This window comes from Melospiza melodia, chromosome 4 (assembly GCF_035770615.1).
Source record: "Melospiza melodia melodia isolate bMelMel2 chromosome 4, bMelMel2.pri, whole genome shotgun sequence".
Classification (NCBI taxonomy): Eukaryota; Metazoa; Chordata; class Aves; order Passeriformes; family Passerellidae; genus Melospiza; species Melospiza melodia.
This window is the reverse complement of record NC_086197.1, coordinates 68,507,027-68,532,834: the sequence shown is the minus strand read 5'-3', so window position 1 is coordinate 68,532,834 and position 25,808 is coordinate 68,507,027. Positions and strand designations below refer to the sequence as shown.

Here is a 25,808-nt window from a genome sequence, read left to right as displayed (position 1 = left end):
TGGCTTCTGTAGGAGAAAATCTCTGATTTCATGGAAGGGTGCTAAGGGAGTTCTATGGCAGCAGGGCAGTCATGGCAATCTCCACAGGCAGGGCCACGATGTAATGCTACAGGGTTAAGGACAGAACAGCAAGAGTCTTTGCTGTTGGAAGTTTTTGTTGGAAAATATGTCTCTGCTTGTCAGAAATATGCAGAGTTCTCCCTTTATAAAAGGGCTGCAACAGGATGGGGAACAGCAACAGTTAGGGGATATCCTAGAACTAGAGTATCAGGGTGGGAGGGTTTTTTTTAATTAAAAAAACAGCTGCAATGACTTTTCATAATTTCTTTTGTTTAGATTTTATTTAGCTTTTTTCCATTTGATGTCTTTTCATACCAGCTGAAAAAGACATCCCATTGGACTGTGCCACCAGGTTGCCTCATTATTTATACTATTAAACATTCCAACAAGGGAGCCAGACTTTAAAAAATGAATGGCTAATAAAAGTGATATTACAAAAAAGGAGTATGCATATTACTTCTCAGTTGGTAGCTGTGAAGTGCTGGGACTGCAGGCCCAGAGAATTAAACTGATAAATGAAGAGGTGTGACGTGACCCTCAATACCAGGACAATTTCTCAGCTTTTCTTGAAGCACTTCACTGTTATTTTTAAATGTAATCTGAACTATGAATATGTAAGAAAATTAAAGAATTTTAAATGCTTTGTCCAGCTCCAAACAACTTTTCTTTACGCTATTTTCAGGAAAACTCAGGAACCTTAACTTGACAAGGAAACAAGTTGAAAGGGACGGTAGCCACAAAGGCACAGAGGGCTGATATTTGACTTTGCCTGTTTTGCTAAATAGGTGAACACAGATTCAATCCTTCAAGAGCAGCTGGTGCTTAGGACTAGCCCCCTCTCTAGGGACTTCCTGGAATCATCTCCTCAGAGCAGTCCAAATACATCTGGAGAGTAGCTGTACAGTTAAGCAGTGTCAATTACTGAGAGGTCAGTGTTTCAACTGCACGCAGCTACTTTTTTTTTTTTTTATTTTTCATTTAGCAGTATAAATATATAATCAAAGTCTTCTCTCTTAGTTAATAGAGAAAGAAAAGTTTCTTTGCTGTTTGTTTCAGTTCCCCTGAGGTAACAGACTTCAGAGGGGTGATACATTGCAGGAATCTCCTTCTGTTAATTAGTAGGAGGAGAGTGACATCCATAGGCTCAAATTGACTGTATATATGCAAATGTCCTAAGGCAATTCTTGAACATCATGTCATGAGCCATTTCTGTAAAAGTTTCAGTACCTTCTGTCAGCCAGCAGCTACTAGTGGCCTGATTATTGTACAGAAAATTTTTCATTACTAGCTATATTTGCATGTGAGCGTTTTCTAGTAAAACTGTAAGATCAGTTTTCAGGAAAAAAGAATAACAAATTCAGAATCTCTCTGTTCTGACTCTGGAAGAGTTCTCGAGTTTCTTGTTTTCACAGTCTTTGACAAATGTTCTTTTCGGTTTGAATCTTTAGGGGAAGGGGAAAAAAAAACAGCTCCAGTGTACCTAAGGCTGACACCTAAATCAGTGTCTGATATAAGAGAAATTAAACATATAAGATGAATTCCAGATAGTTGGACATATTTACAGGTGGATGTCTCAAATAATTAACATAAAAGCAGGCTGGTAAAGTCTCAAGCCAAAAGTCTGCAAAATATATTTTAAAAAAGTTATGAGCCATTCTACTAAAATAATAATGAATGTTTAAAATGTTCACTTTTTATTTATTTATTGATATTTCTTCTGAGAAGATTTTGTTTGAATCCTAGTTATTCTCATTTCTGCATCTATATTATCAAATGTCCATGTCATCAAGAAAAAATAAATGACTTGCAAGACTTGGCAGCTGGGAGATACTACATTCTTCAGTTCTGTGAACTCTAGAACATCACTGTTGTTATAGTGATGTTCTAGAGTTCACAGAACTTAAGAATGTAGTATCTTGAAAAGCAGAGCACCAAGTGTTGTTTATGTTTGTTATGAGAAAAGCATAAATAAGGCATAAATGCAGATTCCTTTCACAGATGAAGAAGATACTTCCACACACACCCTCCCACAAACCCCCACCACCCACCCCCAGTTTGTCAAAACTTTTTTTTCAGAGATTAAAACCAGTGCTACCTTTGAGTGTTGTGTACAATGACAGGATGTTCTGGGACTTCAATACCAATTTCTGACACTGGGTGGATCTCTGAAGTCAGGAGAACAAGAAAATAAATCTTTAATTGACACTGTTTTGGCATGAGAAGAGTGGATGGGGCTCCGCCCTGTTTGTCAGTGTCTTGACTTCTCCATTTTTAATCTGCTTCAGGACGGAATGATTTCCTGTGGCATCCCTTTACTGTTGTTGACTCAAAGAATAGAATAAATTATCACAGCAAAGAGGCAGAATAAGCAGTGCAATAGTCTTTCTGATGAGAAACTTCAGTTGCTGAAAACATTGGGAATCTGCAACTCTTTGTCATAGGACTTAAACTCATCTTGGCTTTGAAATACTTTTTCTGCACCAGTCTGCTGAATCTGGACTGAAGAGTATACGGTAAGGGATATTTCTCCTTAACTTTTGAACATGTGTTGTTATAGCCACCTCTTCTCAGTAAAACTTTCCTTCCTTATTCTGTAGTTTTAGTTTTCCAGGATATTTTCATATTTCATACTAAATTATCCAGTTTCTAAACTGAAAAAGTCTTCAGTTCCATAGCAGTGTTTGAAGTTGGATGTGTGGGTATTTGCCCTGCGTGAACCAGGACCAAAATTCTCTACTGCCAAAGTCAAAATATTGTATTTACATGACTTATTTTTTAATAAATATTCAATGATAAAAAGCTCATTCTTTATTACAAAGTAGATTTCCCAAAATCCAGTTTATTGATCACAGAGTACTTGCTGCTTTTGTCTATCTGCAAAATACAGCTAAATCTGTAGTGCATTTGGCAAGTGCATTATCCTCCAATATTTGTCTCTCTGAGGAAGTAATAATTATCTGGTTTTACAAAAAACTGAACATTTGCCCAGGTAAGACACAATATATAATTTTTCAGATACAACCTTACAAATACAAATTTACAATCTGCAGTAAATCTAAGAATTATGAGTTTTATAATATAAAACTTCATCATGATTGCTGCAGTGTAAGTAAGAAAAATAATTCTCTTCAAAAACGTAAGACACCACTGCTGTCCATAGTAGTTTTTAATAGGCTACTACTAAAGTGTAGGGTCTTCTGTGGCACAAGACCAAATCAGTATAAGATTTCTACATTGTAATAAATGAGGAAGGTCCCATTATGCTGTGGATTTGAATTTGCATTCAACCCACAGCTGAATATTTCCCTCATTAATTTTCCTTATAGTTGTTAAATGAGTAACAGTAGAAAAATTATTTTATTATTTATCTTTTTATAGGGTCCAGAGATTCTGCTTAGGACTGAAGGCAATTTTTACAAACGTTTAATGAAATCTTCAATAACATGTTTCACTGTGTATAAAAAAAATGGCAGATCATCTGGTTTTATGTTGTTGTTAAGTTTTTCATGTGATCTGGAACAAGGCATTGACTGATATTACTTCCCTTCCTTAAACTTTGCCCATTTGTGAAGATTTTTAACTTCTTATGATTAACTGCTATAGAAACATAAAAGTACTTGTTGCTGATTCAGAGAGACACAATATCCTCAGTATTTAAGCTGTGTCTTCATAGCTGATGCTTGTGCCTCTCATCTGTATATAATGCCCTATAATAATAAAGACACTAATAGTGCCTTTATTCAGTTTTAGTATTCATATTAATTTTGATACTTCACTTTCAAATATTCCATGCTTTTAGTAACATAAAAAGATTAAATAAAGTTGAAAGTGATTTAAGAGGCATTTTACATGCCTTAGTAGATTGCATATAATGGATTATAAATGTAAACTGAGAAATATAACTGCAGAAAAGAGGTATAGCAAATATTTTTCTATACTTCCCTAGTCAGAACTGAATTAAGTACATATGCAGTAACCTCTGCTGCGCCTCTAGTATTAATCAACTGAAATAGATATAAATGAGGACTACATTCAGTTGTGGATGAAGTGATGTTACTGTATTTCTCCCATCAGTATTCATTATATGGTTTCATCCATTTGATGGTGTTGATATAATCTCCCTTGAGTTTTTGGGTCAGTCTTCTCATTGTATCACCACATCTTCCCTGACTTGCATGGCATTGCAGCATCGTACAGCCACTCCAGAATGCATGAAGTCTGTTTTGTTACAAAGGCATCCCACTCTCTTCACATGGAAAAGGCAGAGAGCTGGACTCACTATGGCCTAGAGCAACTGAAAACAATGTTAGGAAAAGGCAGTGGGGAAGATAGAAAGTATGTCCTGACTGGAGACCCAACAGATGAAACACTATCACCTATTGATTACACTGCCAGAGTTTGCCCTTCAGAAGCCATTGTGTGGTTTAGTGCCCTTTTATTTCAGATGCAGATAAAGACATTTTGAGCAACTGCTTGGAAAGTCTCAGTCAGAAACTATTCACATAGACACAGCATCTGGGTACTTGATCAAAGAAAGGGTAATTCATCATCCCATTAAGGAGATTATTTTTGAAATGAGCCACACATTTCCATTGCTCTTCCTTTCCAGTGGCTCAGTGTGGTCTACGCTTTGAACCTCTACAATTAAATATAAATTCACAAATAGTTGGACTTGATAGCATGTTCATGTGGTTTCTTTATTAGGAAATGTTTAGGAATATTACAATTACTTTTTTCCTTTTTCTAAGTGCTGCTGAGCTAGTATCAAAACATGCCAGTTGTATCTGATTTTTTTGCTTTGTTTTGTTTGTTTGCTTATTTTTGTTTGTTATGCATTTTTGTTTGTTTGGGTTTTTTTGTTGGAGAGCTTCTAAAGTCAGTACAGAATACAAACAAAACTCTTGTAATACAGACATCCCCTAGGAAATCCATCAGTCTGCTGGTTGGAATAGTCAGTTAAAAATAGTAAATCAAATTTCCATCTTTGTTCTGCTTTGGTCTGGCAAACCAAGACTAGTAGGCATTGGTCATCTACACGCTCAGTGATTTCCAAGTCATTGATAAAACTATCATGTCTGCATTCAGACATCTCTTTTTGAGCTCATTACATTCAATCTTGATAACAAGAAGACACAAAAAATTTTTTTTAAATATTTGGCAAGCTTGTCAGAATCCAGGCCTGGTCACTAACAATCTGGAGGTAATATTTTTTTTATTAAGATTTTATTCCATGTGTAGATGTAGCTTTGGTTGACCCCCTCACCTCCCAGTATCTCTTAAAAATTATTTTAAGCACAATGAAAGTTAGTAATCTTAAATCTTTAGCAGTATTTACTAGAATCGTCTGCTAAAGAACCTAAACGTACATATGACAGACTTCTTGAGCCAAAGATCTGTCCTGGTTTAGGCTGGGATAGAGTTAATTTCTTCTTGGTAGTGGTGCATTGCTGTGTTTTGGATTCGGTATGAGAATAATGTTGATAACACCCTGGTGTTTTGGTTGTTGCTAAGCTGTGTTTATCCAAGGACTTTCTTGGTCTCTTGCTCTGACAGTGAGGTGGTACACAGGCCTAAAAAAACCACAAACAAAAAAATAACCCAAAACCAAAACAAAAAACCATAAACAGACCAAAAAAAAACAAAACAAAAAAAAACCCCAAAAAACACAACTAAAAACCTCCACCCAAACAAAAACAAAACCCAAAAAAAAAATCTATCACAACAAGAAAACCCAAAACAACTGTGAGGGAGCATAGCTTGAGCAGCTCATCTGAACTGGCAAAAGGGATATTCCACACTGCAGACCATCCTGCACTGTTACATAAACTGATGGAGTTACCTGTAAGAGGTGCTAAGAGGGGTTCAGGGATGGTGTCTGGCATCAGTCAGCAGATGGTGAGCAATTGCTTTGTTTATCACTTGGTTTTCTTTTTTACTGTCATTATTATTCTTTTTTTTTTCTTTTATTTCAATTTTTCAACTGTTCTTATCTCAATTTACAAGTTTTGCTTTTGACTGTCCTCCCCATTCCACCAGGGTGGAGAGGAGGTAAGTGAGTGACTGTCGGGTTCTTAGTTGCCAACTGGGTTTAAACCCCAACAAGACCCTAAAATCTAACTATGACCAGTGTAGGAAAAATATATATGTGCATAGTTCCATCACTGCTTCTCAGTCTGCCTAAACAAGTTAAACTGCTGATTTGAATCATTATGTATGACAAGTTACACCTACTTGCTGTGACAGATGTGGAAGACATGAGTTTTCACAGGATAAAAATGTATATAACATAATGATTCTGAATAATTAAGAAGTTATCTCAATCTGAAATCCAGCCAGTCCTGTTCTCTGCATAGCCATAATTCTGCACAGACAGTAACATGACTAACACCATACAGCAGAGATGCACCTCTGATGCCAGTCAGTGGTACTCTACCAAGCCAACCCTTGGAGACCAGCTTGCTCTCTTGAAGACCAGGGCAGTGAGCTTGTTCTGCACCTTCATCACGGCCCTAAGTATCTTGAAAGCCACCATTCCATGGTCACTCACAGCCAAAGCTGCCCTTGAGCATCACGTGCTGCAGCAGCCCCTCCTTGTTGGTGAGACGAGGCCCAGCAAAGAACTGTGGGAACTCAGCACATCACTCCTGATGTCCAGAGTTGCCGAGATAACCTCTGGGGGGCTCGGAAATCCTGGAATGTTGCCAGAAGTGCTTGGTGGTTGGATTTTAACCCTGCACGGGATGTGCCACCTGTATGAGGACAAGAGGATCACTTGGGGATAAGTGGTGAAGGAATTGATTATTCACAGGGGGAAAACACAGGTTTTGGGATTTTGGTACAGGGGGGTTTTTAGGAGACAAGATGGAGGAATTAGGGCGTGTCTTGTCCTTCTCCTCTTCTTCTTGTCATCCATCTTTGATGGTGATGTTGGCACTTTGGGATTGGTTCACATTAAATCTGCACTTGTTAATAAGGGTAAAAGGTATTGGAAGGTAAAGGTAAATATCTTATACGTAGTTTTTAGTATAAAAATAGATGACCGCCCAGTGGGAGGTCAGTGTGCCCATGGCTGTCTTGCTGGGCAGACCTCTGTCAGGCTGGGAGACAACTTTGTAGATAAGAATTAATAAACAATATTGAAGACCATAAAATCTGAAGAGTGCACTTGTCCTTTGGAGCGCGGGCTGTCCCAAGGCCATTCTACGCCTAACCGGGCAGAGACAGCAGGCCGAGAACGGAGAAACAACCTCTCCTTGTTGGCTTCTGTGTCACTTGGAGAAGGAAGTTATCATCAACACACTTCAGGAACCTCCTGTATTGCTTATGGCCTGCTGTGTTGTCCTTCCAATAGATTTGGTTATGGTTGAAGTCCCTTGGGAAGGTGAGGGCTTGTGAATATGAGGGTGCTCCTATCTGTTGCTGAAGAGATGCCTCCTTCTGGTATGACTTCATTCTAACACCATCCCACCATGTCTCCATGGTTCCAGTAAGAGTGTGGCCCTGCAGCCATGTGCATCTCTAACTCCTTGCTGTTTATTCCCCATGCTGTGTGTGTTTTCATAGAGCCATTTAAGCTGGGACCCCCAATGAAACCAGCTCTGGCTGAAGTTGCTGGAATTCCTTTGTGCTGCTCTTCAGGTGCTCTCCTGCTACCTATTGCTGCCTAAAATCAGAAGAAAAACTTTCCAAACAATGTTAGAATGGATAGCATAAAGAGCAGTCTTTCAATGAAAGGTTATGTGCACATGCAGCATCAAATTTTTTTAGACGGTTTTTAGAAGTTTAACTAATTAGTATATCTAGCTAGTACATCCAATGGGAGACTGGTTGTCCTGGTAACCCACCCTTGGACCTGCCCCACTGGAGTCACTCCAAGGGGTTCTTAGCCCTGCATCTTATGTCCTTGTTGGAAATCCTTTTCCTTGAAAATAAGACCAAACTGCATTTCCAGAAGGTGACATAACGTGTGAGAAAGGGTAACTACTGTTCTAAAGTGTAAGAAAGTGCTAGAAACTATACAGCTACATATTAAAATCTACAAAGCTACAAATATATAAAGAAGCTAAAAATCTTTAGGCATCACTATAATCCTCCTCCAGGGTCTGGACATCTCTTGTGGGGGTACTGGCATCAAACCAGTGGGACTGGGATGAAAGGAGGGTCTCCTCCCCTGGCAACTTTAAAGCCTCTTTACCATCTTGGCAAGTCTATGACTGAAGACGGACATTCCTTGTGCACAGTTCTTTTAGATCTTTACATGCTTTTCTTACTGTTACCCTTCCCCATTACTGAATTACCCACTGCTGAACCCTTTTTTTTTCCATTAACATATTTTTGCACTCTAGTTTAATTCTTTAACTTCATTCTCTGTAGAATTCAAATATACTAGAGATATCACAATCTTGAAAATATTCTACTTTCAATACGTTGGTTCTTTCCTTTATCTACTTGATAAAGTAGGAAAACACAGCATAAACACATAGGAAAAAGCTGGGTCATTTGTAATAAATGACCGGAAAAAGAACAGGCTACTAGGAATAATTTTAATTGGTGTCATTGTCCTTGGATTCATTTAACGCAATGCAAAAGCCTATCCACACATATTTAATAAATTTAATACTTAAAGCTTCATTCTAGGTTCTGTTCTTTTTTGGTAAGCGATTTGGATATTTATTCTTCATTTGCCGCTTTGTAGTCCACAATCCAAATCCTGGTATGAATAGTTTTGCTATAGTCTTAAACCCTGACATTTTTAACTGCCTAAAAAATGTTAGGAATTCAACTGTACAGCAACTCCTTCAGTGTGAAAATGACTGTTTGCAATTTGGTTGGTATTTTCACAGGTAGCTACTAATTATGAATGCTCTACTTAAGATGAGTATTTATCCGCAGTATAACTTTTCCCCTTCTGTTTTCTGTAACTATCTAAATACACTATCAGCATAAAATTTTACAATCTTACTATGTTGTCTTTTCTAAGAGTGTGAATATTATTCAAGGCTCTTGTGAACAGCTATACTTAATACAATGTTAACAGTTTTTACAGATTTTTAATTTCATGTATTGAACAGTATTTTGTCTTCAATCAAAGAAGAAACAATTGAGAAAACAATATTATTTGTTGTTGTTCTATTAAGAAAACAAGATTAACAAAGGAGAATAAAAGATGTTTAAATTACTATTTAACTTTCAAGCTATATTATTCATAATGCACTCTATCAAGCATAAGTGTGAATAATGTTTTAAGCAGTGAAGACAACTGGAAAGTTCTATCTCTGAGATACAAAAAAATAAGTCCAAAATCTACTTCTAAAATTGCCATAAAAGTTTAGAAATGTTATGCTGTATTATGGCAAATCTACTAAATTCCTAGGAAAAGAATGAGTGTAAAAGAATTATTAGCATGCTGTGTACAGTAACATCTTCTTATCTTTCCGTTGCACTGCTTTTAATAATCTCACATTCCTGCCTCTTATTAAATCTTACTTTTTTCTTTTTTTTTTCTCCTAGAGACTGCACTGGCAGTGCTTTGCATCCTATACATTTAGGTAAAAGGTAAGAAGAAACTCTTCTTCTAAATATTGGGTAGCTTATAATTCCAATTTTTTTAATTCAAACTTTTCAAGTTTTTCTTATTCCACATATGAATTTGGATGGGAAAGTGTGAGGAAAAGCTTTCAGATCTATTTGTTGTAAACAACTGTTTCTTGGGGTTTTTTCAATTGTCAAGCTTATCACTACTATTAGGTGTGAATAAGGAATGGGGGGAGGGTTATAAGTAAAAACTGGCTATGAAATTAATGTATTGCATGTATTAAATATAATACAGAAAATATTAAATATTTTCTTACTGTTTCAGGATGGCTTTTTAAATACATTCATTCTGTATTCACAATATTTTAAGCATCTAGATGGCAATTTAAATTTTTTAAAAACCCAGCTTTTACTAATTAAAAGTGGTGTTGTTGTTGTTGTTATTATTACCATTATTACAGGACCTAGTGAAAAAAGAGCAACATCTAGAAAAGAATAGTTTAAACGCAATATATGGGGCAATTACAGAGCTGTTGTAGACATTACTTTCAAAACTGTAGCTACTTCTTTCAGCTTCCAAATGTAGAAAGAAGTCTAATTTTGTGTGCCTTTCTTCCTTGTTTTCTAATCTACTTGCCACATTTAATGTGTACCAAGCTACTGCAGGAAAATTTGTTGGCAAGCAGAAACACTGGAAGAAAGATGTCTGAAGCCACATTTAACAAAAGACTCAGAGCTGAAAAAGGAGTCAAAGCCAACATTATTCATGCACTGGTTGTTAGACATTTCCTGACCAGAACCACCTCTCTCACACCAGGAGTGGAGAGCTGTGGTCCCTTTTGCTGTTCTTGCTCAGGTAAACTCCAGCAGCAGCAGCAGCACCTTTGGCTCTAAGCCAAGAGACAAGGTCTGTAGATAAACCAGTACAATAGTCTGGTATGTCCCTAAATCAGTGCCAAGTGCTACTTCACATGGGGATGGATCTATGAAGGAAGCTGAAGAGTCCTTTAGAGCTCCTCAAACCTGCCCCCTCTTCACACCAGCCTGTGTGTTACCATTAATCACAATCCCACAGTTTTACAGAACCACACATAACAGCCAGGGCTCTAGGATTCCTGCAGGAATGTTTGTTTCTCCACCAGAAATTCCAGTATCAGTCTGTTACAGTTTAGAAAACAAAAAGTAAGCAATAAATTAAACAACTTATTACAGTTAAGGATGTATTTGAATGAGTACATTTATGGGAGTTCATTGTACCAGAACAAGCAGCTGCTTCTTCAGCCACCAGTTTAAGTAGAGTTGATCTTGTTCTGGTTGAAAATCTCAACTAGTTAGATTTTTGCAGAAGAGCCTAAGCAATGTCGTATCAGTGCTATTCTTAAAAGGTGTCCTGTTCTTACAAAGCAGCCCAGCTACTGCATGTCTGATTGTTAGATCTCAAATTCAGACCTCAAATGGATGCTTAATGAAAATTTGGGAGGTAAGAGAGAAGACTAGATATATCAAAATCAGTACTCCTACATTAGTATTACTGTTTTAGGTATCTCTACTTGAGATAATTATGGATGTTAGCAGTACTTGTTACCAATAAATATAGCAGAAAATAAAATAAAGCCTTGTCTAAGGCACCTGATCCAAGTTTTGTCTCTAATTGCCTGGAAAAAATACATTGTAAGCACCCAAGTATTAACTTAGCCTCTGAAATAGGCCTACTTTCTTCAGCTAAAATCAAGTAAATCTTTAAGGAGTAAGTTTCTTAATTTAGACAACATTTGAAGAAGCAGCTCTGAGTCATAACTAAGTATTTCTTTCACAACAACATGAAAATATATCCAAGTTTATGAGAGAAATGAGTCATGTTCTTTTCCTGAGAGAAAAAGAACACACAGACTGTGTTCACACCTTAATAGAAAGCTACTCCAGATACTGAATGGAAAATAAGAGAACATGCCTCAAAAATAAATGGGTTCCACAAGCCAGAATTATTCCCAAATTCAGTAAGGAAATTTTCATCTCCTAAATTAAGATTGCTCACTTGAATTTTCTAGCTTTAAAACTACTTCTCTTGTGTATCAAAGATCTTTTCCTGTCCTTTTTTTATTACTCTGCTTCTTGCTGAATTTTTAAATAAATATTCTGTTCTGCTGCTGCTGCTACAAGTCCATAGGAAAGAAGCACCTGATGTTATTTATTGATGTTCATGAGGGGACTAATTTGTACCACTTGAAGGTTTTGGTCTATGTTCCACTGATCAAGCGCTGAATGCTTAAATGCTTCTTCAGCATTATCTCCTGGGATGCCTGAAGTCTTATTTATTTCATTTATTTCTAGTTTATTTTGAGGCTGCTGCCTCAAAACAATGGGTTTTTGGGAAGTTGTGAAGTTTCACCTCTTACTGTGCTTTGTTGACAAAGCTCTGATGTGTGGAAGTGGGAGCTGTGCAGTCTGTCCCGTAGCTAATGTCAGCTTGTTTTCAACTCGAGTGTTTTGGGAGGCATTCTGACGTGCCCAAGAAAAGCCACCAGGCAGGTTTGGCATGTTTTCATCCCAAGTCAACTTTAGGAAACGTTTCAAGTCTCTTTCTTCTGCTGTTAATGAACTTCGAAGTGCTCCAACAAGTTTCAAACCTCATTCAGGTACTCATTGGTCTCACTAATTATCCACAGACTTCATGCCTTTCACAGGCGTGTCGTTCTTGGTTTCATTTCGCAAACTGGATCTCCACTGGCAGCGTCTGTCGAAGGGGCGCGACCCCATCCCCGCCCGAGGGCAGCGAGATCTCCTCACGCCGAGGGCCCGGCCCCGGCCCCAGCCCCGGCCCCAGCCGCAGCTGCAGCGCCCCCTCGCTGCGGCGCAGGCGCGGGCGGGCCCGCGCGGCTGCCTGCGGAGCATGCGCGGGGAGGCCGCGGGGCGGGATGGCGGCGGCGCCCGCGGCCTCCGGGAACAGGTCGGTGATGGGGCCGGGCGCTGCGAGCGCCTCCGGCCGCCCGGTACCGCGCAGCGCAGCCCGGGGTGGGCCGGCCGAGGTGGCCGCAGCAGCCTCTCCATGAGCGCCTCGGTGCCTCCCGGCAGCGCCCCTGGGGCGGTGCGGGCCGGGCCCGGCCGCGGCTCCGGCCGGGCGGGAGGAGAAAGAGGAGAAGAAGGAGGTGGTGGCCGTGTCGCTGATGCCCTGCGCCTTGTGTTTTCCCAGCAGGTGTTGTCCTTCTTGATTCCCATGTCCTATTACCAGGAGGATTTCTTCAGAGAATACCTCAAGATGATGGCGAATATGGTCATCCTGAATTTGCTCATTTGTATTTCGCTGGCGTTCTGGATCGTGTCGATGACTGCAAGTACGTACTACGGTGAGTCCAAAGGCCGGGAGAGGCTGACATGGCACGGCCACGGGCGAACCCTCCCCTCCGGCCTCTAGACAGGGGACAGAAATGGGAGGAGGGGTGTGCGCAGCCCCTTCCTTCCTTTGTCAGTAGAGCTGGTAACTCAGCTGTCACAGTAGGTGATGGTGCTTTAGAAGATGCTGACAGCAGCTTACTTGCAGCTCTGCCGAGGGATCATGTACAATTTAAAATGTTGGTGTCCTTTGTGATGTCTTTCTCCAGAAGAAAGCAAATAAAAATTAAGAAGTGAAAGGAAAAGCTGAGCTGACAGAGGTGTTTCTGTATCAGGGGAAGTACGTGACAGCATGGGAAGAGTGTGCCTGCTTTCAGAACTGTTTTAAGAATCAGCAACATCTGCAACGTGCAGAACAGGTCATGCAGGAAGACTTCCTTAGTCGAGGAACAGAGAAACGGGAAATGCTATAAGAAGACAGGGATGTATGGATGGAGTGCCTGGCTGAGGTGTGTACTGTCAGCTCAGCGTTCTGCTCAGGCTGGTTGTGACTTAGTTGTGTGCAGTTGCAGGGACACAAGTCCTCTCTGTGGTCTCTCATTTTGGCTCTAGGGCCACTCTTACAGCAGTGTGCAAGTGCAGCTGATACTGCCTGCAGTATCAGTTTATGCCTAGAAAAATTCAACTGTGTTTCTGAGACATGTAAAGACTTACCATTCAGACTCCAGCTGGTTTGATACTGGAAGAGCTTCAGTGTCATTGCAGTATTGCTGAAAGTGCGTAGAGGTAGAGTATGAGCACCTTCAACTGCCTAGTAACACCTTGGGTCCAGAAGAAACTACAATAAATACCCCACCAGTATAAGCTGACTTTTGTAGAGGCAGTTGCATGTCTCTGCTCAGTGTTTTTCAGTGCTTTAGGATGGGTTAAATCTGTGTTGTCTGCATATTTCTGGTTTGGCTTGTAGTGAGATACCAGATGTATAGAAGGTATGCAGAAGCAGGCTTCACAACCAGGTTTTATTTGTGTCATTTATCACTACCCAAGTGGAATTTAAACATGCAACTTCATTCATGTGTGTCTGCTCTCCAAAGGTATAGCTTTTCTGACAATTAGGATATTCTAGTCCTTGTTCTTATAAGTGAGTGGAAATTTACAGTATAGCATGGGGAGACCTGCTACCAGCTAAATCAGTACAGGGCCTGATAGAAAGGAGAAAACATTCCTCCTTTCTGTAGGGAATGGTTATGGAACAAGAAAGACATAAAACTTCTGTCATTCATTTGCCTGAGACTGGAAAGACCTTGGCTTTTCAAGAAGGTGAATGAAACACACAGTAGTTAATGGGCTTTAAATGGTTCATCCCATTTAAAGTGGTAAAATTCACAGTCTGAAATATAAAAGTACTGCAAACATACTTTTATTAATGTAGTGTTTATAATATTTCTTAAGCTCCAAACAGTGGGCCAGATGTTAGTGAAGCCAGAATGCTCAAGAGCATATTCATTATTTTATTATAGATCCTAACTTGGTCTTACTTAGTAGTAGTTTAATACAAATACTTTTCTCTCCTACAAGCAAATCCAAAAGGTTTAGTTTAAAAATGACCTTGAAGAAATGAAAATTCTGTTTGTTAGCCAAAGAAAAGGAACCCCTTTGTGTTCCAGTACTGCTTACGCTCAAGTTTGCATCAAGAGCTGCCTTGGTTTGTGACAAGCAATACCAGGCTACAGCACTGGAGGGCTCTTAGTACACAGCTGGTGTTCATCTTCGGAATTTCTGACGCAGCCTGGGCTGCAAGAGTCCCCTTGCTCACCTACTATGGCTTTGGGGCTTTTCAGTACACAGAAGAGAATTTTTTTCTTGTGAATCTTTACATTCCAATGAGTGTTTTACTGTGTCCTGCTTTGCACCAGGGTGCCAGTGTTTGTGCAGAGGTTGGGATGACACAAAAGTTCTTGCTGAGAACCATCATGTTTATCTTTCCAGCAAGACAAGCCTCTGTGCCTCTGTGAAATCTTTCTTTTACAAGATTGAGACTTACTTGAGTGCAAGATTTGTGATGTCTTGTATTTGTATAGGAGATATAATAAATTCTCAAGATTTTTTTTTTCAAAACCTACATTAACTATTTGCTTTAGCTTTTAGAAGTTTGTGTGTGTTTCAAACTGAAACTGTCACTTCAAATCTTGCTGAGAAAGTAATCAGCTCAAAGTGTATTTTAAAGAGCCTTACATTAAGGGCCTTACATCATCTTTCAGAAGAACTGACAGGGCTGGTGTTTCATAAAGTGGTCACACTACTTTCACCTAGCAGACTGTCTTGCTTGGCTTTCTTTGGTAGTGGAATTTTGTCACAGTAAATTCAGATGTTAGTTTTTGAGCTTCATAAATCCCTTTTAGAATGGAAAATATCACCATATTTATTTCTTGTCACATTTTGCTATTTTTTGGTAATTAATTTCAGTTCATTAAATATATTTTCTTTTGACAGCTGAATGGAAAAATTGAGTAGATAATTGCAGATATATTGTCCTTTGGTCCATATGATTATCTTTCTTCTGAAGAATAAAAAGTTTTAATATCTATTAAGATCAAAATTGAAGTACATATCAGGAAATAATGACTTTTCAGACATGAAGACATAAAGGCTTTATGAGGGTCATGTGTAACCCAAGCCTGTTATTTGATTTATCAGGTACTTTACGACCCATTTCTCCATGGCGCTGGCTTTTTTCAGTCTTGGTTCCACTAATTATTGCTACACAGGGATTTAAGAAGAAGAGTCTAGATCACAGTGGTGCATTGGGAGGTATGTTTTTTCTGAGACTTAAGCTGAACATTTGGTAAACTAAAGGTCCTTTTTATTGTTTGCAGTTTAAGACTTCACATAGTTCTATTGTAATGAAATACAAATGTAAGCATACATACCCCAGATTCATACAGGGTTTTTTTTCTCATGCTTGTTTAAACAGTCAAGTAACCCTGTGCTACTGTTCTTAATTGATTTGATTAATGCTATTATAGTTATATAAACCTTGAAGATTCTTTTAAACTTCAGTACAGTATGAAGTTAAATCATATGGTTTGGTTTAACATATAGAAGGATTCACAGAGAAACAAGGAAATGGCAGAGGTAGTGGTAAAGAAAGACCCTAAACTGATCATGTCAGCAGCCTTCCTGCTTGGAGGGAAATCAGTTCTCTTTTCTGTATGCTTCCCCTTTCAGTAACAGAAGCTGTTCTAGGCATTTTCTGGCCTGGCAAAAATAAGAAAATTAAATCTGTACTTCAATAAGAACAAATGACCGTTTCTGACAAGTTTTTCTAGACCACATGATGAAAAGCCCAGCGTAGTGTACAATAGTGTTTATTGAAATCTGATGCAACATTTCAGGGTGAAGTGATTCACCCTTGTCTTGTGACATTGCCTGAATTGATGTTCAGTGGAGTAAAACAGGGCCTCAAATCCTTCCTTCCCTTGTCACCCATTTTGCAAATCTTCTGTCTGTGAGAGTTAAGGGAAGCATTTTCTACACTGACAAAAATATTTCTGACTTTTATGTTCCGACCTCTTAACAGCTCTGCTAGCCGATTTATACTGGCATTTGCTCTTAAATGCAACCATTTTTCTTTCAGTCCTTTAGAACTCATGGTGAGGAGTGAAATTAGGCCTCACCTGTGAAAGGGGACATAAAAGTGAATTGCATCAAGGAGATCAAATACTTTAAAAAATTACAGCAATAAAGAGGTGTAATTAAAATCAGAAACTAACAAAGAAAAGAATAGAGAAATAGCATCTGCTAAGATTTGGAGAAGGGTTTTACAGGTTATCTTGGAGACCTTGGATGTGGTATTCAATACCTAAACTGATGATAAACTTGCTGATAGAGGCACAGCCACAGATATATATTTGCTCCTTATAAAAATTATAATATTCTTCAGGCAGAGTACTTGAATTACAGTTATATTTTCTTTGGATTCTGGGGGTTTTTATTGCTTCTCTTTTATTTTTGCACAGTATAACTGGTTTGTGGCAAAAGGTCTTAAAAATCACGTTTCAGCAGTTAGAATAAAATTAGCAATTTTCAATAGAATCCCTTATTGCATGATTGTCTTAGGTTTAGCAGGAAGATACTCTTCATATTCAGAAAATTTGAAGTACTTAATTGCTTTGCTAAACAACCATTGTTACATGAAGGAACTTTATATACTTCTTTTTTCTTCACAGGTCTGGTGGTTGGATTTATCCTTACAGTCGCAAATTACAGTTTCTTCTCTTCTTTGTTTGTATTTTTTGTTACTTCTTCAAAACTTACCAAGTGGAAAAAAGATATAAAGAAACAAATAGATTCAGAATACAAAGAAGGTAAGCCAAAATACTTTAATTCTTTTAGATCCCTTGTAGAGAATAAATACTGCATGTTTCTTGTTCCTTTCAAAGGGTCAGATGAGATGTAACATCTAGAATAGGGAACACTGTTGAGACTCCCTTTGATCCTATCCCTTGAAAAGCAATCCACCTTGCTTTTGCTTCTGTTCTGTTAAATAAATTTCCATAAAGTTTCTGTTTTGAATGTTTGTCTTTTTAAATTTAACTTTAGATACGTGTTATTTTGGTTTTGCCTCATGCTGTTGCCTGAAATTACTAAAATTCAGTTTCTGTACTTCAGGTGGCCAGAGGAATTGGGTTCAGGTATTCTGTAATGGTGGTGTTCCTACTGAGCTGGCTCTCTTATATATGATAGAAAATGGACCAGGTGAAATTCCTATTGACTTTTCAAAGGAATACACAGCATCATGGATGTGCTTATCCCTTTTGGGAGCTTTGGCATGCTCTGCTGGTGATACATGGGCTTCAGAGATTGGTAGTGTTATGAGTAAAAGCAAACCAAGATTGATAACAACCTGGGAACAGGTTCCAGTAGGTAAGGTGTTACCTCTTCTACATGTTCTTAATATTTTGTTAATCTGTTTTAAATTATACATCCAATTTGTAAAGTTCCAAGAAAGACATAGAAAAATAAATATTAAAAATCTGGGATTTGAAAAGGTTACTAGGAATGCATTCTCTGAAATGGAATATAGTCAACTGTGTTTCTTCCGATCTTGATGAGATGCACGAGCATAGCAACCACGGAGCTAAAATCATTCTGAATGCTGTCACTTCTAATCTCTGACGATAGTAAAAGAGTTTATACTCCTAATATGAATAATGCAAGTTATCAACTGATATTTTTCAGGCATTATTTTAATCAGTAATATACATATATATTCAACAGAGACAGTACAGAAAATTCACTTCATAACCAAATCACTCATTTCCTTTAATATCCTACCAAGGGTGAATAAAGTGAACTTTCTGTCTGTTAAACGTTGTCTCCATGGTGGGTGCCACTGCTGCTTTAAAGCAATATACCTTTTTAGAGTCTTGCTGACAAATTGATCAGAGGAACAGATCTTGTTGGATAGGAGTGAAATGTATGGGAATTTTTTTTCTTTATATGCACTCTTCAGATTTTTATTCAATGAGCTCTCAAACATCTCTGTTTATGGATTTAGTTCTTTTATTTTTAAATGTGCTGGTAAAACATGTCGTAGTATACTACTTCTGAAAGAGGGCATTGCTTTAATGTGCTCATCTCAAGATTTGTTTTTCTTGAGCAAATCTCTTCTTGTATTACCCCACCACCTCCTAGAGCAGGCAAATACCAGGTGACATTGAGAGGTGTGTGCTGTCTAGTTTTATTTAATTTAATGCTGGTGAATATTTCTAGAGAACTAGCCCTAGAGATGGGAAAGGAGTAGTAACAGGCAGTAATGGTGCAAGCTAAGCTGCTCAACAGCATAATGGGAATTGTAAAAAGCTGCAGTAGATGTAAGGGGAGAAGCTCACTATGGGCAGTTTGGATTTCATGTAAAATGTTTAAATTATCACAAGTCTTTTAAAACCAGTTTGTAAATGAGCTATACTTTATTTGGCTTAGGTACTAATGGAGCAGTTACTTTAGTGGGCCTGATCTCAAGTTTGCTTGGAGGCATGACAGTAGGTATAGCCTACTTTATAACTCAACTCCTTTTTGTGAGTGATCTGGAAATATCTGCTCCACAATGGCCCATCATAGTGTTTGGTGCAGCAGCTGGCCTACTGGGATCAATTGTTGATTCGTATTTGGGAGCTACGATGCAATACAGTGGTAAGAGTCTTCTTTTTTTTTTTTTTTTTTCCTCCCAGTGTAACCTAAAATTTGACTTGAGCTTCAAGAAGGGCTGGGGATATGATTTTTAAATGGCAAGATTACAGAAATAGCAGCATAAATGACAAAGGGAGCAAAGGGACATAGAAATGAAAAGGAGTAAGGGTGGTTGGCCCTTTTCCACATTTTGATTTGTTCATTGTAGCTTATTGTCATGCTGATGACTGAAAGAGACAGATACCCAACAAGTTACCTTGGAAGAAGCAATTGCTGGCCTCTCCTTTTCTATATGTCTAATTATAGTATTTTATAAGAAAGAATGTCAGTTTAATATTATCCATTTAGTTGGATTAAGTTGTCACTGCAGAAGCTCCATTCCTAATTTTGAAGTCTTAGCAATAGGCTCAAATGTAAGAATTAAGTAAGAAAAAGTGAACCTTCTGTTTTTTTCACTGCTTCCTGTAGAAGCTCTATAATACAGAGCACTGTTTCCTATAAGTTAAGCTTATCACAAACTAGCTGTGACTTTAAATAAAAAGACAAGATGCATTTAAAAAAAAATATGTTGACTGGCTGGTTCTAAATTATTTCAGTGTTTACTCATTGCCTGTGAATAAACACTACAGACAACCTTTAGGCTAAGCTGTAAACTTATCCTATGTTTCAAAATTATTTAGAAACCATATGTGACACTGTTGTGTTTACCAGCTTGTTTACAGAGAGAACTTAAGTTTCCAGGTTTCATTGTTGGTATACTTATTAATTGGAAGTCAAGGTGTGAATGTGCAGATGAACTGCCTCAGAGACACAAATCCTTTAGGTCTGCCTTTACAGTGAGATCTACCAACTCTTGTTGATGCTCTGGATTTGGCTATACAGCATTTTTTATGCTCTATTCTTTGTAATTCCATTAAAGTTCAAAATACAATGGAGTGTTTAACTATTTGGTGAAGTTTTAGATATTTCTGTCCTGAGCAAGAAACACTTAAGCACTCAGACAACGTTGCAAGCTCCTAATGAGGCAGATGCATTAAGAGAATGGAGTAAACCTAGCTAATGCATGCCTGCATTTATCAGCATCTATTTCTTCTTCATTTCATGTGTTTTTTCCATGCTCAGCAACTTACCTTTTTAGCTGCAGCAGGGACAGCGTGCAAGTTACACAGTTTCTTTTACAAATTCAAAAGCATTGCTGGAGTGTGTACACCATGTTGTGCATGTACATGCTGTGATGTGTATGTGATGTGATGCTGGCAAAATTGTGCTGCTCATTTGAGTCTCTCCTTCAGCCCACTTTTTGTTCCCTTTTCAGTGTGGACTCAGAAGGAATACTCTAGTTTCTGCAGCATCTTGAAAAACAATAAATATGGCAGTGGGAATAAAGAATTGTCTCTTTTTTTAAAACAGTATGCTGCTAATTCTTTCTGTCAATGTTTTTTCTTTTGGTGATATTCCTAGATGTGGTGTATCTAATAGCCTGTGATACCCACTGTTTCTTAAAGAAAATCCACTCCTGCCTGCACAGTTATTAATTCAAATTTTGAATAGCTGTGAAGAATAAGATTCAAATTTGCCCATGTTATCAGTCTATGCCTATTCTGTAAATAACACAGCTAACAAAAGGACTCTTACTTCACCTACTTGTTCATTATTGGAATATACACTTTATGTACAATTGAGGCATATATTTAGAAAAAGATAATTCCAGTTTTTCCTCGAAGAAAGTACTACTCTCTAAACATAGCAAGTGTTGAGAGTTAAGCTATTAGACTTTGAAGTTTGATTTTTCCGTAGCTGTTTTGCATTATTTAGGGCCAGGTTTAAATGTATGTTTCAAAACAGTATTACCAACTATATCCCTGCCAGGGAGGTTTGTAGTGGGGAATTTTTTAAATTTTGTCTGAGATGCAGATTTTTTTTTTATTACAGTAGCAGCTTTCTTTGAAATTTACAGGTTGTGAGTGTTGAAAGTAAAATCTAAGAAGAAAAAAATTAATATAAAATATACTGATTTCATTTGGAATGTTCCAACCTTAAAAGTTTGCATGTGCATGTACCCAGTTACGCTTCACTACAGTGTGAGTTAAGATCAAGCATTCTAGATTGGTGTGGTTTTATCAGCATAGAGAATGGTGCAGCTGGACAAAACATAGGATAATGGTGTCTGTACAGTAATACCTAATGAAGTAATATTAAAGTATTGATAATACAAAGGCAGAGCAAGAAATTACCTAAGTACTACAGAAAAAAACTGTAGCTGCTGGTAGTATAAAATTGCTGTGTAAATAGAATTTATAAATTCAGCCTTTGTAAGGAGCTTGTTTTCTGTCAGATTAAGTAATAATGGTGTTTCCATATTTTTTTTTAAACAAACATGTCTTCCTGCCAGAAAACATGTTGCTAATAAGTTGTTTTTGTTCAAAACAGCACCCTTTGCTTTAGAGTGACTTGGAGCAGCTTTTTCCTCTTCTAATTTAACTTGTTTCATTCCTTTCTTTGCTGTGTAACTACATAAAGAGAGAAGACTTGACAGAAGTGTAACTTCTAATGTAAAATACTGCATTTATACCCCATTCTTTGAAGGTACCAAATTAAACTAACTGTAATTTAGCTTAGTCTGATGATGTCTTCTTACAGAGATTTAACACTGTTATAGTAAAATAAATTTAGGAAGGTATATATACTTGGTTATTAAGTTTCTCTTCATCTCAGTTGGCTTTGTAAAATGAAGTTTTTATCTTTTTCCAGGTTTTGACCAGACAATTGGCATGGTTGTTAACCACCAAACAAAAGACTCCAAGCACATATCTGGAAAACCTATATTAGACAACAACGCCGTAAATCTTTTTTCTTCTGTAATCATTGCTCTGGTGCTTCCAGGCATGTCATGGTTTTTCTGGCCAAGACGTTGAAATGATTTAAGGTCTTCTGCATGCAAATAATTTATGTTCAGTCCTGCTCAGAGACTCCAAGGAGTTCCAGTTGAACTCTCTGTAAGAGATGGATCTGAAACGTTCAAAGAGCTGAAGGACTTTCCATCTCTGCTTGTTAAGGCTGTAAACCTCATTGGCAATCAGCATCTCTCAGGAAGGTGCTTTGTCAATAATGCTCTTGCTGCTCCTCAGGTGGATGTAGGTCATTGCCAAGTGAGGTGAAGCACTTGATTCATTTATCCTCCATTTATGGAGCTGAAGTGTTGGTGTCTATTCTCTCCAGTTCCCAGCATCTGGAAAGGCAGGAAGCTGGAAATAGAAGTCTAATCCACATCAATCAGTGTGATGGAGCCTTGTGGCTATTATCCAAGTTAGACACAAAATACACTGCAGCTTTATAAAGGCAATGGTAACATGGGTGGAGTGGGTGAATTCTGGTATTTCTCATTAACTACAGTTTTTAAGGTCTTTTGGAGGTATTTGGGCAGGGAAGAAAGAATTCAGCCTTATTGCCTATTCTCTATCCTGATACTATCTCCACTTCCCTGAGAAAAGGTTTGATAAAAATGATCTATACATAACATTGGAAACAAAAATCTAAATTTAAATTAGAAACTTTAAGCTGTTCCAGTGATAATAATAAAATTGTCTGTGCTTTTTTGACATTTTTATTTCAAAAATAATGATATTTATGAAGATTTGTCAATACTGTGGTACTTATAAAATACTTTAAAATTAAATATGACAGTTGTGGATTCACAATCCTCTCTTTACAAAGTTAATGTTTTTTTCTATAAGTATAGAATTGTTCCATTGTGGTTGGTATTCTAACCAAACTATACTCCTTGGTTATTTCTCAGCAGTGGAAATGTTTCCCATTTTGTCTGGGGCTTGTATTTAGAGATGATGGCCTCAGCCAAAGAAACTGCAGACGTTATCCTTGTTGGAAATGGGGGAAATCACGCATATAAACCATTTAAAAATAGAGATTTAATTTTTGATGCTCAGGTTCCTGTGTTAGGTAATTCTGTCTTCCATCATTCATTTATAAAAGTTGCAGAACTAGTGTAGCCAGTACAGATTGTATTTAAACTTTAGAGATACCTTCATAACTTCTCTGCGGTGACATTCAGAAGCGTGGGCCCATACTTTTAACTTATGAAAAGCTTTTCCTTTTTTGTTAAAGGTAGATTAATGTTTTGTATTGAACATCTGGGTTTTTTTACAAGTGTCTTGTGTATATTGCCTGTCTTAATTCAATTGACTTTTTTATTTTGTCACCTTTTATGGGAATATTAAAAAACTTTAACACCTTCCATACTGAGTTTACTCTTTATAAGTCTAGTCTGTATAGATCTGGAATTCATCACTGGAACTACTTCACTGTATTACCCTATTATAAAGATGAGATCTCAAAGTAGTAAAAGCTTTTTGTAAAGAACAAATTGTATAGCTGCTCTACGTCTGTTCCTGTGGAAGGGCACAAAATTATGGAAGTAATATATGCACTTAAACTGTAACAATAAACACTTGGGAATTTTATGCACTGTTTGGACTTATGCTGCTTCTAAATAAACACAAATTGGTTGTCTTCTATGATTTTATTAATAATGTTTTGGTTTCTAGAATTGAGCAAGTAAAATTTTTGTAAGATACTTTTTTTTTTAGATAAATGCCTTATTCTTGTATTGTTTTGTTTCCTGAAATGAAGTGTACTTTCAGCCACTGAAGTGGACATGGTCAGCTTTTTTCACTATTTTTTATGAGTCCATTTGCAAACCAGCTTACCATGGTGAGAAGACATCTGATTTCATATTCATAGCAGCATGAAATGCTTTGATCTGTGATCATATGAACAAATATGATCTCACTGAATTCCTGTAGTTAGCATCTTCAAAGGCCATTATTTTGGATTTTTTTTTTTGTCATGTCTTAGTTATGATACTTGAGTTGCTTTTGAAATTTCCACTCATAAGTTTCCAGTATACAGAAAGATCTGAGCACACTTAAACTCTGAAAAGGACAGCATTAACTTCAGGTGTATTGACTGTAGCTTAGCCAGATATTGTTACATTTAACTACTCAGTAGCTGTAAACTGACAAGCTCTGGGCGAAGGTGGCGCGCAATGGCAGACTGTGACAAACTGCCTGTAACTTGGTGTGGGTCACCAAGCACTTTCTGGGCTCACAAGGCAGCAGATGGATAGCCCCTGGATAGTCCCAGTGCTACTTGGAGAGACAAAAATGCAGGAAGTAAAAAGAAGAAGGAGGAGTTAAAAGAAAACCAGGAAGCTGATCAATTGGAAATTGGAAAATAAGTTACTGCAGTTAACAAATTTAATTCCATTCTTAAAATGCTAGAATTAATTCTTTAGCTTCAGAACCATTGGTACCCCTAGTAGATACTTCTGTCACTGATTTTGCATTAATAATTAAGTGGCATCAATATTTCCACAGCACCAAGGCAATACACTCAAAAACCTTTTAATTGAAGCAGTTACAATTGTGACTTACAGGTCCTCATGCTTGGCTTGATTGGTGGATGTGATAGATGTTTAAGTAAAATTTTGACATAATTACATGCGAGAAATCTTTAGCCAGGTGTCACCCAGACTTGGTGCTGTGATTGTTGAAGTATACTGGTATCAGAATCACCAGTATCTATTTTAAATTTCTATTTCATTGTTACAGCTGCAGATTGTCTTGGGTCTGCACATGCTGCATTTGAGTGGTCCATAATTACCCAGTTTCCTGGGACAGCAGAATAAAGTGGTGTAAAAAACAAAGGGGGTATACCACCTGTCTTGGGTATTAGAACAAGCTGATTCCACAGATTGACTTTTTCTGACAGTGAAGGGCTGAAATGCCATGAAATTCTGTTGGTGTTTTCCACAACCAACTTGGGCACTATTCACATTGCAATCTGTTAGGAGCAGGCATCTCAGATTTGTAAGTGGGATTTGTTTTCCCTGCATTTCTTCCAGTAGTGCTTTGGTCCCCATGCAGCCTTTTATTTACATCTCATTATCTAACATTTTGAATTGGCATTAAGTCACTTTTCTTCAAGCAGGAGTTAACCTGTTTTACAGGAAAGTTATTCCCTTAAAGCTTTGTAGGTATGCTTCTGGCTATTGCTATAACTGGATAATAATTTTTAATTTAAACACTGCTTCTGTTGGGGGATAAGGTGCAGCCCAGGGATACAATTATGTGCCTGTTGTAATGCATAAATCAGAGAAGGTACATGAATTCACTCAGACTATGTGGGTCCCTGCAGCACTCCCAAGCCTGCAGCCACCCTCAGTAAATATTAATGCCAATACCAAATGAGGATGAATACAGAAATGTGGAAACAGAGCTACTGAGAAAATGGCAGCCTGTACTTGGGTACTCCCAAGTCTGTAAAGCTTGATTCCAAGCGAAAAAATTCCACCAGGAATATTCAGTAGCTTTTCTACAACATTCATCTCACAAAGTCAATTTTAATCTCTTCCCACTACAACCACTAATTAAATCATAGAATCACAGAACAGCCCAGGTTAGAAGGGACTTTTGTGAGCAAGGGACCTTTGGTGAGATAATCTAGCAATAATCAATCTGTCCAATCACATTTAAATACCTTTGATGATGGGCACTCTACCACATCATTACACATCAGGGTTTTCCTTGAAACATAATAAGGTGGATGCATAGGGAAGTAGATGATCACCATTATGATTTCTGATCAGGAAACACTTTGTGACTGACTGATGGTAT

General features: G+C 37.7%; 1 protein-coding gene across 7 annotated transcripts; it reads left to right on the top strand.

Moving 5' to 3' along the window:
* Positions 1-2,345: 2,345 nt before the first annotated feature.
* On the top strand, positions 2,346-23,648 carry TMEM19 (transmembrane protein 19). 7 transcript variants are annotated; one of them, XM_063155046.1, is made up of 8 exons: positions 2,346-2,573; positions 9,571-9,615; positions 12,788-12,938; positions 15,622-15,735; positions 17,154-17,291; positions 17,596-17,850; positions 18,910-19,119; positions 21,868-23,648. In XM_063155046.1, the coding sequence occupies exons 3-8, from the start codon at positions 12,809-12,811 to the stop codon at positions 22,029-22,031; spliced, it is 1,011 nt and encodes a 336-aa protein (XP_063011116.1). In that variant the 5' UTR covers positions 2,346-2,573; positions 9,571-9,615; positions 12,788-12,808; the 3' UTR covers positions 22,032-23,648. The 7 variants fall into 7 exon arrangements, with proteins under 7 accessions (XP_063011116.1, XP_063011115.1, XP_063011114.1 ...); XM_063155045.1 differs by having other exon boundaries at positions 12,785-12,938; XM_063155044.1 differs by lacking the exons at positions 2,346-2,573; positions 9,571-9,615 and adding an exon at positions 12,471-12,541 and having other exon boundaries at positions 12,788-12,926.
* The last annotated feature ends 2,160 nt before the right edge of the window (positions 23,649-25,808 follow it).